The 16,182-nt window shown below is 41.0% G+C and overlaps 1 protein-coding gene across 14 annotated transcripts in view; it reads right to left on the reverse strand.

Moving 5' to 3' along the window:
- ABLIM1 (actin binding LIM protein 1) overlaps window positions 1–16,182 on the reverse strand; it is a 190,112-nt gene that overhangs the window by 116,436 nt on the left and 57,494 nt on the right. The window contains exon 1 of one of the 14 annotated variants that reach the window (XM_084525603.1): window positions 1,780–2,148. The exons of 12 other annotated variants lie outside the window; for them this stretch is intronic. In XM_084525603.1, coding sequence (XP_084381729.1) covers window positions 1,780–1,795 — 16 coding nt within the window. In that variant the 5' untranslated portion in view covers window positions 1,796–2,148. Of the gene's footprint in view, window positions 1–1,779; window positions 2,149–16,182 lie in introns of those variants that run through there. One more of the 14 variants, XM_084525596.1, reaches the window with a different exon arrangement.

The following is a 16,182-nucleotide window of genomic DNA, read 5'->3' on the forward strand; positions in this document are numbered from 1 at the left end:
AGGCAGCATTTAGCTCTTTTGTCTATTATCTGTGTGAACAGATGCCAAATTTTATATCCAACATCAATATTAATAGCTATTGTAAATAATTCATCACACTTGGTAGGCAGGGGAAAAGGAAGCAATTTAAATACAAGTCCTTTTCCTATTTTCAGCTGTTTATTGTCAACTTTTCCCATTATTCTAGCAAATCATCTCCCTTGCTTTTTTGTTTTTTAATGAAAATTATTGGCTTGTTTTAACTTCCTTACAGGTTAGTAACAACTTTCATGCTGCAAATTCATGAAAAAATTACTCTGCAAATTTCATGCAGAGTACTCCTAAGGTACAGCCCCACGCAGCATGGGAAGCCCAACCAACTGCGCATCAGCTGGGTGGGGAGCAGAAATGTAGCAAAGGATGAACACTGCACTGCTAAAACCGCTACACATATTTAACGTGCATTTCAAGAAAATCCACAGCCTAAGTTCAAAATGCATCTTAGAAAACAAGCGACAATTATGATAAGCTGAATGACAATATGCTTTTCTGGAAAGATGGGAGGCAAATGATACAGGATCCCTGAAACTTATAGCTGCAAGGATTTGGGATGAAACTGCTTCTTAAACCATCCCTGGTATGGCTTACCGATACTGGTAGCAGGTCAACAGTTCACAGCCAGGACATTATAAAAATGATCCTGTAAATCTTAAGTAATGGGTCTCAAATTAGCTAAATATCCCATACTATTTATGCTGGACCGGTACATTTCATCAACAAAAGTTATCAGGAGATAGTTTAGGGCCACAAATCTCTGCAAGTATCAGATACACTAGAGCAGACTATTGAGAGTTCGTCCTGCTCACTCCAGCGTAAATTCCAATGAGAGTAAATTCACTCAATTTGTTTCATTTATAGCATTAAATCACTGTGTGGGTGTTCAGAGTTGAGAAACTATTCACTCTCGCTCAACACGACTGCTTTTTATTTCTGCTTACCTGGTTTGAATTTATCCCACATTAGCTTTTACAGAGCCCTCTGGAAAGTAAAGAGAACAGATCCTCCTCCTCAAAATACAGGGACTAAAGTCTGTATCTGTGGTAATGTAATGCTCCAAAACCACATCCATCCCACTGCTCAAATACAATTCAAACGTAGTTTGCATCTTTATAATGCAATAAATGATGCAGAGTGCTACTACTGTGAAGAAAGACTCCACAACCATTCCTGAATTCTTTGACTAGTAAATCCTTCAGCAGGAGGCTTAACACGTTACTTATAGGCAATTGAAATGCATCTCATTTACTGCTGCAAAATTCCAACATTATACAGAACTCCCATATAAGCCACTTCTTCATTAAAAGGAAAAACGTGACCTTGTCAAGTCCAGGCTTGCTGGATGTGTTTATCTTAAGTAAGCTACTGCTTTGGTGGTCAAAGCTCCCTGAACTGTAGCTAACACAGGTTAAAAAATAAAAAATAAAAAAATCAACAGCAAACTTGAATTAAATCATGAATTTAATCAAACTTGAAGTAAAATTGGAAACAACAGCTACATGCACACTCAGAAGGAACTCAGCTGAGCAAACACCTTATGTTAGGTGTGCTCAAGATGCTGTCCTTACTAAAACAGGTACAAATATCATCAAAGCAATCCACTGCATGCAGCTTTTGGCACATCACATCTACAGAAAGGCAAAAAGCAGCTGTCAATGAAGACACACTTAATTTTAAATGTGAAAGTTTAGACCTCAGGTAATTAGGTCTTTTCAGTTCCAGTTTACCAATAAACATAATTACCTTTTTCTTTCACCATGGCAAACAAATTTTCTTCGTAGTGGAAGCAGCAAGAATTAGCTGAAGGAATTTAAACACAATCTCTTTTCCAGCAGTGTTTGGCTGAAGTGGAATAAATAAAAAATAATAATAATAATAATAAAAGGCAGCTTATTCCAGGCAGTTATCTTCCTCAGCCAGATCTCCCACAAAATCTGATAAAGTCCTATTGTTCGTCGTGTCTCTTTTCTTCTTGTGCCTTTTCTTGCACTGTGGTCTCTTCCTCTGGCTCGTACCCTGCGTGCAGACTCTGCCCCTTGTGCCGAAGCACCCAGCTACAGCTGCTGCTGCGTAACAAATGCCGAATTCCCTGGCCCCGGCTCCCAGTCACTGACACCACCTTGCATTCCTCTGCCCTCACAGACAGAGCTGGCAACGCAGTCTGCTCCTGAATGACTGGCAAAAGACTGCGAGTGGGAAGGTGTGGGAGAAAAGAGGAGCACTGTTCAAACACACACGACACTGGGTATTTATGAGTTCCTTATTTTATTTACTCAAACTGAGCCAGGACGAGATGGGGAAACACAAGATGAACACATACAAATGCTGAGGAAGGCTGCAGCACGGTGTCTTTTCTCTGCTGAGCACTCTTTATCCACCCCTGGTTTTGCTTTAAAACTGTTACCGAACATCAGACACAGCCTCTCTGGTCATCTGACCACAGTACAGAACAGAGCAGCATGTATAATCTCTGCAAACTTGGAATGCTGACTCTATTCAATGCCTGAAATAACAATAAAAATAATAAAAATCAGATCTGCAGCCACTCAGTAGGCAGCTGGGTTTAGAAGCACAGCCAGGGAGTGCCCCAGACAGAATTCACAGCGTGAGTCAGGTAGGCAATGCACTCAGATACCCAGGGCTGGGAGCTCCATCCCTCTTACACAATTCTGTTTGAAATGCTGGCCACAGGCTGTCAGGGAACAGAGCAGCGAGAGAGCCGCAAAAAAAGAAAGAAAGAAAAAAAAAAAACACAAAGCCTTTACAATATTGCCAGGTCTCAATGTCCTACAGCAAGATTCAGAATGTTTCTGTTTTCTTTTAGAAGATACCACCTCAGAGTCAGGTGAGAATCAAAGCCTGACTTTCATAAGCACAATTTTATTCCCAGTTATGGAAAAAAGCTTAGAAATAGGATTATTCAAAACCCTGAATGCTCATTAAAATAATTTAATGTGGTGTTTTCAATCCATATATATACTGCCAGTATCAAGTAGCAATACTCCCGTATTTATAGGCTACTTTTTCCTTGTTTATAAATAACTTTATTCCTCATTGTAGCCAGCTACCAGTGATTTTGCCAATACAAACCTACCCCCTCATGCCTTTGACTGGGCAGTAAATTTTAGTATCTGTGTTTTAGAGGTGGAGAAACTGACAAAGGAAAATGAACTGACTTGCCAAGGACAGAGGTGACCTCAGCAGAAGAGAGCTGGACTGAATACAAAGCTATTCTGGGCTAGAGGCTGGGCAGATTCACTGGGCTGCAGCTTCACCGGCCTCAGCTCAGTGCCGTACCTGAGCTAGGTTACATGACGGAGGTGCAATTATGTTCATGAGGCAGCCTACAGCAAGCTCTGTGTTCAGCCCAGAGCCAGAGGCACCTCTGTATTTTAGGCACTGGAGCTCACACCTCCACAAGGGAATCCCTTCTCAGTGCCACTATATGTAGGGAGGGAAAAATTAATATAAGGAAACAAACTGTAGGCATCAGCCAGACAGAGCACCAGATGGCTGATGCATGCTGGAAAATCAGAGCATACATCCATCATTAAAAATATTTGCAGTAAATAAATTCTCAGTGTTTTGCATAAATGCCACACAGAAGAACAGAAAGAAATGAAATAAACCAGTCCACTTCACCCAAAATATCTCTTATTCAGTGACATTCTTTAATAAATAACTATATAAATTAGGAAGAGAGACTGACAGAGATTCAGGCATGTGCATGGAAAAAAAAAAAAATCTCTAGCAAACCTGGCTGGCTTTCTATTGTTAGCAGCCTGATGTGTAAGAGCAGCGCAGCCCCGGCAGTCTGACATTCTTGCTTCTGTGACTCAGTGTGCTGCTATTAATAGCAGCTCAGCCCCAGCCCCACCAACCTGGGGCGCAGCACGCTGTGTCACGCCGCTGACACCCTGGAGACGCTCAGGTTGTAACTCAGCCTGGCTGTGTTCTTTCCCAAGCCGTATTTTGTAAACAGTTCGGGGCCAGCAGCCTGCAAGGGGCACGGCTGACCTTCATTCATAACTGTTGGATCTGATGTGCGAGCAGCCCGTGCTCTGCACGCATGGGTACCGTTAACTCTTTCCTTCTGACACCCTGCAAAGGCGTGCGATGATTATCGTTCTTTTTTTTTTTGTTCCAGCAGCTGCTGACACAGAAGCTGACTGCTGGTATCTGAACTTTCTGTTCTCTGAGTTCATTACATCCATTTTTCACATATGCTAGAGATTAGCACTGCCATATCTCATCTCGCCCGTGGCTGAATGGAAGCCTTTCCTCGCATGTCTCAACCATAGAAAGCTGCAGGGTTAGACTGCAGCATGCACACAGAAATAAATTTGAAAATACAGACTGCAGAATATTAGACTGGGGATTTTAGGGGTCAAATGTAATTTACTCCAGCATAAGAAGACAGAGATCAGCTGTTGGTATTGTAAATAAAATCTTTTTAAACTGGGGTCATTTTTTGTTTTAATCTCATTGTTTCAAGCCTCAAGACAAAAATTTACCTTGCTGTATAATTCAGAATCTTCTCATATATGCTAAACTGGGAGGAAAGACAAATAGTTAGCAAGCCTAGAAAGAAAACCTTGGTACTTATTCAGGGGTGCATATTCTAAAAGAAAGAAAAAATTCCTTTGCATAACCTTTTGTACTGTACAACTTTAATAGCGAGTCTCACTTGAACACAACCAGGATGTAAGATTCCCAAAGAGCACACTATAACTACACAGCGTAATTATGTTACTGTTACTTCAGGGTGAAAAATACCCTGTGCAGCCAGCAAAAGGCATGGGAGTCATGCAGAGACCACGAAGGGAAAGAGTTAACCAGCTTAGTTTGCTTTTTCTTGTACGGTGATAATGTTGAAAAATCCATGTTAAGATACTAAGCAGTTTAGCCATGACTTAAGATTTGTTATTCTCATTTTAAAAGTTGGCTTTCAGATTTTTATCTTGCTCTCATTCTTCACAGATGAGACCACGGATTGTGAGTATCAGTACATAGTTTATATAAAACTCTTTAAAGACTGACTGAAATTTCTTGTTCATCTAATAGTGATGGAAACTGCCTGCTAGAAAACACAAGGGGAAAGGGGAGAAGTTGTACTAATAAATAACATCCAAGAAAATATCCTCTATTTAATGTCCTTTTGCTTCCAGCAAAAAGCCTAGCACAAACAGTTTTGACAAGAAAGCCTGCCACAAGCTTCCACAGCTTAGCTGCTGCACAACCTCAGTCAGTTTTAAGAGTCACCACTTCTGTAAAGTGTTGATCAGGGAATTTTGCAAAATGCTGATTTCTCCAAGAAGGAAATCCCCCTCCCTCACGCTCTTAAGGAAAAGGAGGCCTGCTCTGGTTGTTATCCTAACTTAACCACGCCTGTTCTGAAGAAAAACTAATGATGTCAACAGGGGATTTGTTGCAACTCTGCAGTGGTCCCAGTGCCCTGATGCTGAAGCACACGGTTTTCAGTTTCAGCATTCTCCAGCTGTACAGTTAAGTATTTCCTGGCTTCTGCTCCTCTTGAACGTACCCCAGTCCAGCAGTCTATTCCTCTGATGTGTTGTCCTCAGCCACTTGGACAACTGACACATTTTCCATCCTTTGAAAACAGCACAAGCAGTGATGCTTATTATGGACTCGAGCACAAAAGACGACAGACAACTGACTCATGCAAAGCTGATGATTTCAGTTTTTTTTCAGACATGCCACTGGGCAGAACTCAGCCTGTACCTGAAAAAGCTGTCTCCTACACCATGGGTCTGAATAGCTGGGTGTTCGCTCCCAGGTGCTTGACTGCTCTTGCATGCATTGCTCTTTTACCTCTCCAGGTTCTTACAGTACCCTCAGCCAACCTACCTATCTTCTGAAGCCAGCAGGTGAGTTGCAGAAGTCTCTTCATGGCAGTTATTCATTCTGTAGCCTTTCCATACTCCCCACACAGTGTTGCCTCCATGAGTTCACACAGCAGCCCGTGCAATGACCTTAGGCTGCCAGCCTCTCCTCACCCATCTCCTCGGCAGGATGCTGAAGAGCTTTGAAGGCCCCACAGAATGACATCCCCTCGGGGCTCCCTAACACAACTTTACAGAGTGGAGGGGAGCACTCACTAGAGAGGAATGTGCTTCCTAAGGACATATTGCAGTCCTGTGACCCTACATGCTAGGATAATCACAGTAGCCTTACTCTTATCAGACTGATCTGCAGGCGAATAATGCACAATGGCCTTGGTCCTATTTGTGAGTTTTCTTCTATGCTGTGCTTTCCTCTGCCACTTATGTCGTGCTACTTTGACTACAAGCACCCTGTAATACTGCTCTTTATAGTATCATGCAATCATTCTTTTGCAGAAAATGAAATTATGAAATTAAAATTTACCAAATGCATCATCTGATTCAGCAAAATACATAGTGTAGTTTATTCTGATCTGCCAGGATGTGAGGGCTTACTGCTTTTTAAATAGAAACATTTCATATTCCTAAAAGCCAGATTCCTCAGGAATGAACTGACAGATTTTGATCTATTAAGTAGTCTGGTTTTCTTAAAACAGAATTTGATTTTATGAGGTACTTCCAAGCAAGATTTTCTTAGCAGGTTGTTATTCTGCATAACAGTAATAGCAGCCTACAAAAAATACAGATAAAACAGTAAAATGGTAATGCTTAATTTACTGCAAAACAAAACAAGCAAACAGGGATGCTCATCTTCACTCTAAATGTTCAGAAACCTCTAACACACAAGCTTATGTAAAAAGCACCTGAAACCTCCAGGTCATCTTATCTTTAGAAACAGATAAGAAAAGATGGTTACATTACACTTCTTTGCAGTGGCTCCAAAAATATACAAAGCTCACTGTTGGGTAATCTTCTCACTGTAGGTACATATAAACATTTACCTCTGAACAGCAATTACATTATTGATATAACAAGCAGCCTCCAAACTGCTTATGTTACTGTTAATCCTTAGAAAGGAGATCATGCTTTATGAACACCTGTGTGAACTTATCCTCTACGCACAAATTTGACACTCAACTGAGATACATTACGTAAAAATGCCTAGTGACAGTGGTTTACACTCAGTATTTTTATTATAAACTTACCTTACAAAATCATTGCATTTCAACTACTACAAACTGAATTAGCCTAGCCAATTCACAATCACAACCAGTAGTGCTGCAGATAAAAATACGCACATGCTGTCAGTAACCATTTGACGATTACTGACAAACACTGCATATAACTTGCATGAAGGCAGGAATCCCTGACAGGGAAGAGTATATACAAGTGTCATGCTTTACTGTACATGCCTAAGGTTAAGGAGATTTGATATTGATAATCCACTTCAGAATTGGATTAACTACACAGAATAACCTCTACAGCCTGTCTTGGGAGTTTGGGGCTCAGTGAAACCAGCAAGAAGGCAATAAAGACTCTCTAGTCTAAAGAATTTCTCCACAAGAGGCCTATGAAACAACAGATTGAAGCAGCTTTCCACCAATCAGTTAATTTGCAGAGCAAAGCAGCAAGTTCTTTGTTTTGCAATCGCGAGAGATGTGACAGAGCATCTCACTGAGCATTAACCTTTGGTGCATGCCTCAAAGATACAACACACAGCAACGCAGCCAACAGTGCAAGTCCATAGTCCCTGAGGATGAGGCAACTCATCACAGACACTGGATATACACCACCCTTACATTTCAACTGGATTAATTGTTTTTTACTGTGCCAGATGACAAATTTCTTCTGTTCTGATTTCACATAAACTATAAATAGGACTCTAAAAAAGGCATCTGATCTGTCCTGCAAATATACTTCACTCCCAACGGTTATTTCCCAGTCCTGTGTCCTTTCAAATGAACCACAGAGGCCCTCAAAGGAAAGATAAAAATATGCTTTCTGAACAGATGCAACTTGGCTACATAGTGTAATATTAATATATTCAAACAAACTTTTACAATGAACAGATCTTTCATCGCCTTGCTCCAGCTTCTGGCACTTCTCCACTAGTGGCTCTCCATTTTATCTCCTAGCTAGGGAAGTCACTTGCTTCAGTTACGCAGAAACTTACAGATTCGAAACTTTCCTTCAAATTATTTGTTGCCATTTCAACAGTATTTAGGAGACACAGATCAAACTGATATTCAAAATAGAGTAGGCAAAATTGATTCCAATATCTGCACCGACTGGAATTTTTAAACAGAACTACAAAAGCTATTTTGATTTTGCTGCTGTGTAAGAAGGTCTGCTCGCTGTTAGTTTACATCAAACTGGATGGCTCATGGCCTCCACTCCAAAGGAGAGTCACATATTTTGAAGGAGAGCTTGCCATCTTAAAAAACAGTATTTAATCTCCCAAGTACTGATGAATACTGATAAGCTAATTGTTTTTATATTTTTGCAATTTCTATGATCTGCATTGAAAACTGCACAGACAGTTTCATATCTAATTCACACACAGCAGCAAACCAGCGACAAACATTCCCTGGTACTGCAGTGCTTCTGTGATACTCTACCATAAAGACTTGCTCCCTAAAGGATAATAATTGAAAACAAAATTGAAAAGCAGGATGATGCAAAACCTGTAATCACAAGCTCCCATTCTAACATTGTCTTCTGATTTCCCTCTCAGCTTTACCTTGTCTGCATGCAGGATTGTGAGTACATTTGAGACTAACAGCACCTTTACCATGTATGAGCAACATGCTCAGTATGGCAGGGCCCTCATCCATGGAAAACACTGGGGTGAAGAACACTCCTGCTGCTTCCCTCCTGCCCTTGTTGTTCCATTACCCGTCTCCCCTTTCACTGAAAAAAGCCCACAGAGGTCTACCAAACATCTATTGTTGTCCCAAACTGAAGATACTTCCAAGGTCCCAGTGTACAACAGCCGGCTCAGTGATACCCCCACCTCTGCACATAATGGAGGAGAAGGAACCAACAGCAGGTGGCATTCATCCTCTCCTCAGCCAGGGACATACGGAGTGGACAAGGCCAAGCTTCTCTCTCCTCTTCTACTCCCTCCATGCCCCAATGTCAAAATCAGAGGGAGCAAAGACAGCCATCTCCGATTCTCCTCTCTTGGTTCTGCAGTCTTTCCCACTATTCTACCTTTTAGAAAAGGAGCTCAGACCCTGGCTCTCAGAGGAAAAGAAGCAGCACTTCCTACACCTCCCTTCCCCATCCCAGTGCCACCAGCATTGTATCCACCAGCAGAGCTGGCCTGGGTCACTGGCACAAGGCTGTGGCAGCCCCAAGCCCCTTGGAAGCAGGGCAGTGGGCAGCTCGCCCGCCTCAGGTAGGCCTCAGCAGCCATCCTGTTTCTGCCCTGCCAAGGAAGGGAACTGCACTTCTCCCTCAGCTGTTTGATTAATATAACGAGATTATACAACTGCAAGGGACAGACACGGGAGAGGAAGTTTTGATCAGATACGGAACAAAAGCAGGGCTCCCTGTAAACAGTGGGAGATGTGTGGCCAAAACATGCTCCTTCCCACCACAGCTGATTGCACTCATCAGTGTAATGGAGTTACAGAGCAAAAGAGATCCCTACTTAAATTCCCCTCAATAATCTTTACACCAATATTACCTTTTCTTTTCTTTTTCTTTTTTTTTTTTTTTTTTATAGTGACACGGGAAGCAAAACCCCCAATTTTTTCATTCTTTCTTTCTACTCAAAGCTATTTAGCAAATTTTTCTTGCTAGTATCTAGTAACAGTAGGAACTGCAATTTTGTTGTTATTTATTGGATAACAGATAACAAAGAATGTAGACAGAAAGCAGCAAGCCCTAGAGAGGTGAATGCAGTTGCCCTAAACCATGCTGCATTAATGCAGATTAATGCTAAACCACCAATGTACCACTAAGCAAATTAAGTTAGGTTGATCTTGGACACTGGCAGTGACTTGGCCCACAGCAAATGGAAAGCTGAAACTGGGAGCCAAGGGTTAAGAAGACATTAAATGTTCAAATACTTTAAATAAAAATGGCACAGCAATTAAATAGGAGTAGATACAGCATATAGACAGAGGACAAAGAACTTGTTCTAATTAATTACCTTTTCTTTTTCCTATTTTTTTTTTTTTTTGGAATGAAGCTAACTCTGCACATTTACATAACCAAAGACTTCTAGGGCCTGTCACAGGGAGTTTCGCCTATACTTCTTACTCCAACATGAAACCAGTACTCAGGTATTTTCACAAGCAAATTTATCCCTAGTAGGATAAGTACTGTAGCAACTGCCTCAGGTAAACTTAGCCTGCTGCTGCCCCTCGCTGTGACTCTGGGAGTACCACAGGGGACAACATCTGCCCGCGTTTAGCAGATGAGCGATGAAAAGCAACCCCATGCTGGTAAAGCTGATGAACTAAGCAACCATATTTTCAACACCTGCAACCATTGCAGGATTAAAAGCCAGTAACACTATTACTGTGGCAAAGGGCAGAGTAGGAAGCAGCTTCTGTAATGGGAGTGAGCAAGAGAGTACTTTCACCTGTGAATGCTGTGCACAAGCCCTTGCTATTTAACATCAGGCAGCGAGGACAAAAGCAAGATTCTCACTCAGTGGTGGCAACTGTTAGAATGGCTCTGCCACTGCAGGCACCCAGGGGACAGCAGCTTAGCTGTGCTTGGCTGAGCTTCACCGAGCACACCTGATCCTTCACACCTACCCCCAGCTGTGCACTGGTAGCACAAGGGGTTTACAACCAGCTTCCAGAGGTGCTGAAAAACACCTGGAAGAGAGATGCTGCTCCCAGGACAAGAGCCCAACCTTGATGGCATGCTTGGTCCATGAAGAACACTGCAATATGCCTATGAATCTCTACTATAACACTGCAAAGCTATCCGCAGAAAAACAGGGATTCAAGGAGGAAGAAACACAGCTTCCCACAAACCTGAATTGAATCAAGACATTAGGACCATATGGTTCTTAAAAACAACAAAGAGAAAAAAAAAACATATCAGTGCACTCAGCCAGGTCCTTAACTGACAGTGATCTGTAATCACAGAAACAGACTCAGAAGAGACTCAAGAGATTACATAGCCATGTGCTAGGTAGGCTCAAGCACCTTGATCCTTTGTGACACTCATAAAAATCTGCAAACCGTTTGCACAACATGCTTTGGCACTGTTCCTCCACTTCTCTGCCTTTGCATCTAGAAAGTTAGTTATACAGTTATGCAAAGTAGGTCTTCTCTGCTGCAAACGCAGCTAATCTCACTCAGTACAACGCAGAACATCTCCATTTGACAACCCTTTCCATACATGAAGATTGACTAAATCCCTCACTTATCTCCACTCTTCTAGATTGAGCCAACCTAATTCTATTAATCTTTCCATGTAAGTCTTCTTACCTAAATTTATTATTCTCACTGCCTTCTACTAGTTTTCCTCCAGTTTATCTGTATCTTTCCCAAAATAAGATGTTCAAACACAGGCAGTGTCAAGCAGTGGCCTCTTCTGTAGCAGAACAGAGAGCAATTATCTCCCTTGCTGTACACATCTGCTAACACATCCCAGAATAATAGATTTTTTTTGGCAGTAGTATCATTTAGTTGATTTATATTGTGATAAGTATAGTTATCCTCCATATGCTTTTCTGTAGTAGTGTTAGTTATTTTCCATATTTTACCTATGCAAGTCCAACACCTTAGACTTGTATTCACTGAAGATCAACTGCATGACTTCAAACCACCTAGCTGACTTCCCAGGACCATTCTGAATTCAGATATTCTGCAGGAGAAGGACACAATGCTCATAAACTTGGATTACCACAGAAACTTTTAAGGCATGCTCTATATTCCATCACGTAAGTCAGTTTTATAAACCAGGGAGCTTTTATAAACAGGGAGCAAAGCCAGGAGAGGTTGTTCACTTGAAGGAATCTATCCAAAAAGCTATGAAAAAGCAGAACCACCTTATCTGAGGCACACAACCTGTCTGTACAGCACATCTCAGCATCTAAAGAAAGGGTACCAGCTACATTGCCAACAGAACCTGGATTTTTCTCTCTCTAATCACCGCTTGCCACTCTCAACATTGCTTAGCTTTGGACACCTTACAAGCTCATCCAGCAGCATTAAAATCCTATGGCTATAGGTACGCACACTGTGGGGAGCTTCTATGAGCACCATCAGCACATTACAAATGGACCTTTTCTCCAGACCCTCATTTTTCACAGGATCTAATGCTTTATAAAATTTTCCTCCATCTGTCCAACCACTGAGCTGTCTTCATGCGGTCTGGACTTCCCCCATGTCCTTTTCATCCTCTCAAATTCCTTCTGTCTTCCTTGCCATCTAACTGGTCCAACACAAGCAGCCATTCTCACAAGCTCTGCTTTGAATTAAGACTGTTACATAAACAGGTACTGAACTCATGCAGGAGGTCGGTTAGATAATGTGGTACGTATCTCCTTTCCCTCAGGTGTACACCACCGCTGCATCAAACAGCATTCAGGTTGGAGGAAGAGAGGAGGCCTGCACAGGGAATCACATCCATGTGACAGATGACAGAATCTCAGGCAAGAAGGAACATCACACAGCTCCGAGCCAATTTTCTCTTTCAGATTCCTCTTCTCTTTTGCAACGAGCTGTCAACTTTTGCTAGTCCTTAATATCAAACATTTTTCCACAGCCTCCTTTGTATGGGAGTCTGGCCTCCAGAGACAACTAGCCATGTGCTTAAACAGGCTGGGTTAACACAGGTTTGGTGGCAGCAAACCACCCACCTGGCAATTCCTCCCGTGGGAAGCAGTCCCTTACCACCTTCCCTGGAATCGGGAGTGAAGGCTGCTCAGCAGGCTTTGCGAGCCAAATGAAGCCAAGAATCCCCATCCTGCAGTCACCTTGCAGTGATTCAAAATGTCTTTTGAAGTCTTTTTCTTTTTCTTCTAAAAAAAAAAAAATAATCTTCAATTTTTAGAATACAGTTAACTGTCTACATCACACCGCTCTCTAACATGAGATGAGATGCTCCAACCTTCCCCTTGGGAAGCCAATGGACTTTCATGCTGAGAGCTAAGTAAAAGCATGGCACAGGTTAAATGCCTGAGACTCCAAAGACCCACTTCCTGGGTACTAAATAGCTCTGCACTTGTTGAGAAGATTCCTGGCCCTCCAAAAACCTAAGAACAGGGCATTTCCAGAAGGCTGTAATTCCACTCATGAGCAGCAAAAAAAAAAACATGAGATGAATCTCCAAATGTCTTGGATGGGGAAATTTATAATCTGTTTGTAAAGCCAAATACAGACAACAACCTGTCTTTCAGGAGCGTACATAAGCTGCTAAATCTTGTAGTACTTGAGGCACCATAATCCCCAAGCAGGCACATGGCCTAAGGGATGGACACATGCATTTTCTATCTTAAACTCACTTACAGCTTCTACCAACAGGCCTTTTTCAGAAACCACGTCACTACTTTTCTTCTAAAGAGCTGGAATTCTGACTCCAGTTACAGTACCACAATTTAAGCAGAGCTAAGACGCCTTTCAGCTTTTCAGCTGGCGTTATCCACCCAACTGGAAACCAGGACCAGAACACCCATCCTACTGAATACCAGCACCCAAATTGCAGGATGATAAAATAATGCTAATCATTTGCTTAATGATTATTAAGGAACTGCTTATTATTAGTGCTTAATAATTCTTTGTGATTGCTGATAACTGAGTGAAGAACTGCATAAATGCAAATTTCTAGACAGATTCAAGTCCCATGCGAATCAGAATAAAATTGCAAAAAGGTGGCTGCCAGTCTGCTACAAATGCAAAACATTTCTTTGGAGTCCCACATGGATTGATCATATAGCCAGTCATTGTTCATTCCGTTTTCTACTTTAAATTGTGCTTTATACAAATGCAGAAAATATCCGTCAAAGTTCTCTCTAGAATACCAGAGGGAAATGCAGGGGTGGCAAGGCAGAATGATACCTGCTTTTTCAGGGTCACAGCCATATTACAATATTTACCGCACGTTCTAGCATTATCTTAGTTAGAATTTTAGTTTTAACAGAATTGTTCACTCAGAAGCAGTAACTACACACACACAAAAAAATAATATATATATATATTATTTTTTTTTTTTTTTGCTATATTACTATTGCACTGTGAAGTTCATTGAGTACAGAGCTAACTAGCTAAAAAACTGCTTTCACAGAACAGAAAATTATCTGGCACTGATGAAATATCAAACCCAAAAGCAAATATTGAAAAAATACCCACCTACCATATACAGTAACTCAATATTAACACTTTTAGGATCTAAATAGAGTGACAAGTATGTAGTAGTTCTCTTGATCTGTTAAGGACAGGCAGAATTTCAGCACATAAGAAGTCTGGGGTATCAAAACCAAGGTCCATAACACAAGTCATAGAAGAGAAAATTTGTATTTGTCTGCAAGCTTCAGATTAACAATTTTATAGCCAGTTTCATAGATCAGCATTTCCAGAAAAAAAAAAAAAAATTTTTTTTTAGTTCTTGATGGACTGTAACAAATGAGTTAAGCTCATGAATTCAAAACATAATGCCTCCTCCCGCTTTGCCACAATGAATAGTTCCATCAAGGAATAAACCAGTGTTCAATATCAATGAAATAGATAAATAAATAAATAAAAATTAAGGACTACTGAGAGGAACAGACAGCATTTTTATGACTCTGTACATACATCCACATTACGCTGCATCTTGAATACTGTGTGTAGTTCTATGCCCCATGTTTTCAACTGTTATAATAGAACTAGAAAAATAAAGGGGAAGAAGGGTAATAAAATGCATGGATAGGCTCCTGCACAAAGAGCATCTAAATAAATTATGACTATTTGTCCTGGAAAATAGATACCTGGATAAGAGATACAACAGAGGTCTAAAACTCACAAGTGACAAGGTGAACAGGGAAAGACTTCTAATAATCTTTTCCAATTCAAAAATTAGGCAGCTCCAAATGAATCTATTCAGCAATAGGTTTTAAAACAAAACCAAATATAGTTCCATAAAACCCTTCGGAAAGCTGTGGAACACACCACCACAGGATGCTGTGGTTTTGCAAGGTATTTTTATCACTTGAGTACCTCTGCAAATTAAAGCTTTCTTTTTTTCCCAAGATGATCGGAGATAGAGATGCACTTACATCCACCTTTAGACTATTCAGATTCTATTTTTTTTTAATTCTTTTTCCCTCCTCACTAAAAATATTTCTGTTCACCTGCTGTCATAAAGCATCTTGCTGTTACACAAAATAATAAGCTAGCTGTATTCAGTCTATACGGTGAACAAAAACCCCATATCTGATGCCAGCCCTCACTTACCCAGATCCTCAGGATCGTCAAATAACCGCTCGCATAAGTAGTAGTCATCTGGATTCAAGTAGGGCAGTTGTTTCAGTATGCTCTGCTTCGGAATGAGATACAAGACCTCTGCAATATCCCCATCCTCAATAATGGACATTCTTTTGACTGAATTTCTGAATTTCACCTTTTCCAGCACCAGTTCTTTACTGTTACTCGATCCACACAGCTTCCCAAAGCTGTTTAAGATGGGGAAGGACGGCATTTCTATGCTGAAGGAGCTATAGAAAGTAACCTGTAGTGCGTGTACTCTGTCTACTACTGCCCTTACCGATCCTTCTCTTTTTCTCTTATCCAGCAAAGGAGATTAAGGAAGATATATTTTTAGTGATTATCTTCAAGAGATTATGACAGTATGCTTGATCAGGTGACTACCATCTAAAACTATTGCAATCAATTGCAACTCATTCCAGAGAATGCAAAAAGCTGCAGCAAAACCATGAAGAGTATTTGAAAATCAGATTAATATTCAGGACAAGAGAAAGAATTTATCCGAGGTATGTAAGAGGATTAGTTTGAAAACAAAACAAAAAAAATTTGCTCTGTTAGAAATCTTATTATGGAGGAATCATCATCGTAAGCTACAAATGCACATCTGTGCATTTAATCTACCAAGCCTCTGTTCCATGCCAGGCCTGTGCGTGTGCCACGGAGAACAGGTTAGAGTAAAGCATGCTTGCCCTCCTCCTTCAGGAATATACAAAGGCTGGCTAACTTTACTTCGTAAGTAGATTTCCTTGGAGAAATCCTTTCTGCAGCTTTCACTGCCTATTACAAACAAAAGCACTTAAGCTTACCCC

The sequence above is a fragment of the Aythya ferina genome (genome assembly GCF_964211825.1).
Source record: "Aythya ferina genome assembly, chromosome: 7".
NCBI lineage: Eukaryota > Metazoa > Chordata > Aves > Anseriformes > Anatidae > Aythya > Aythya ferina.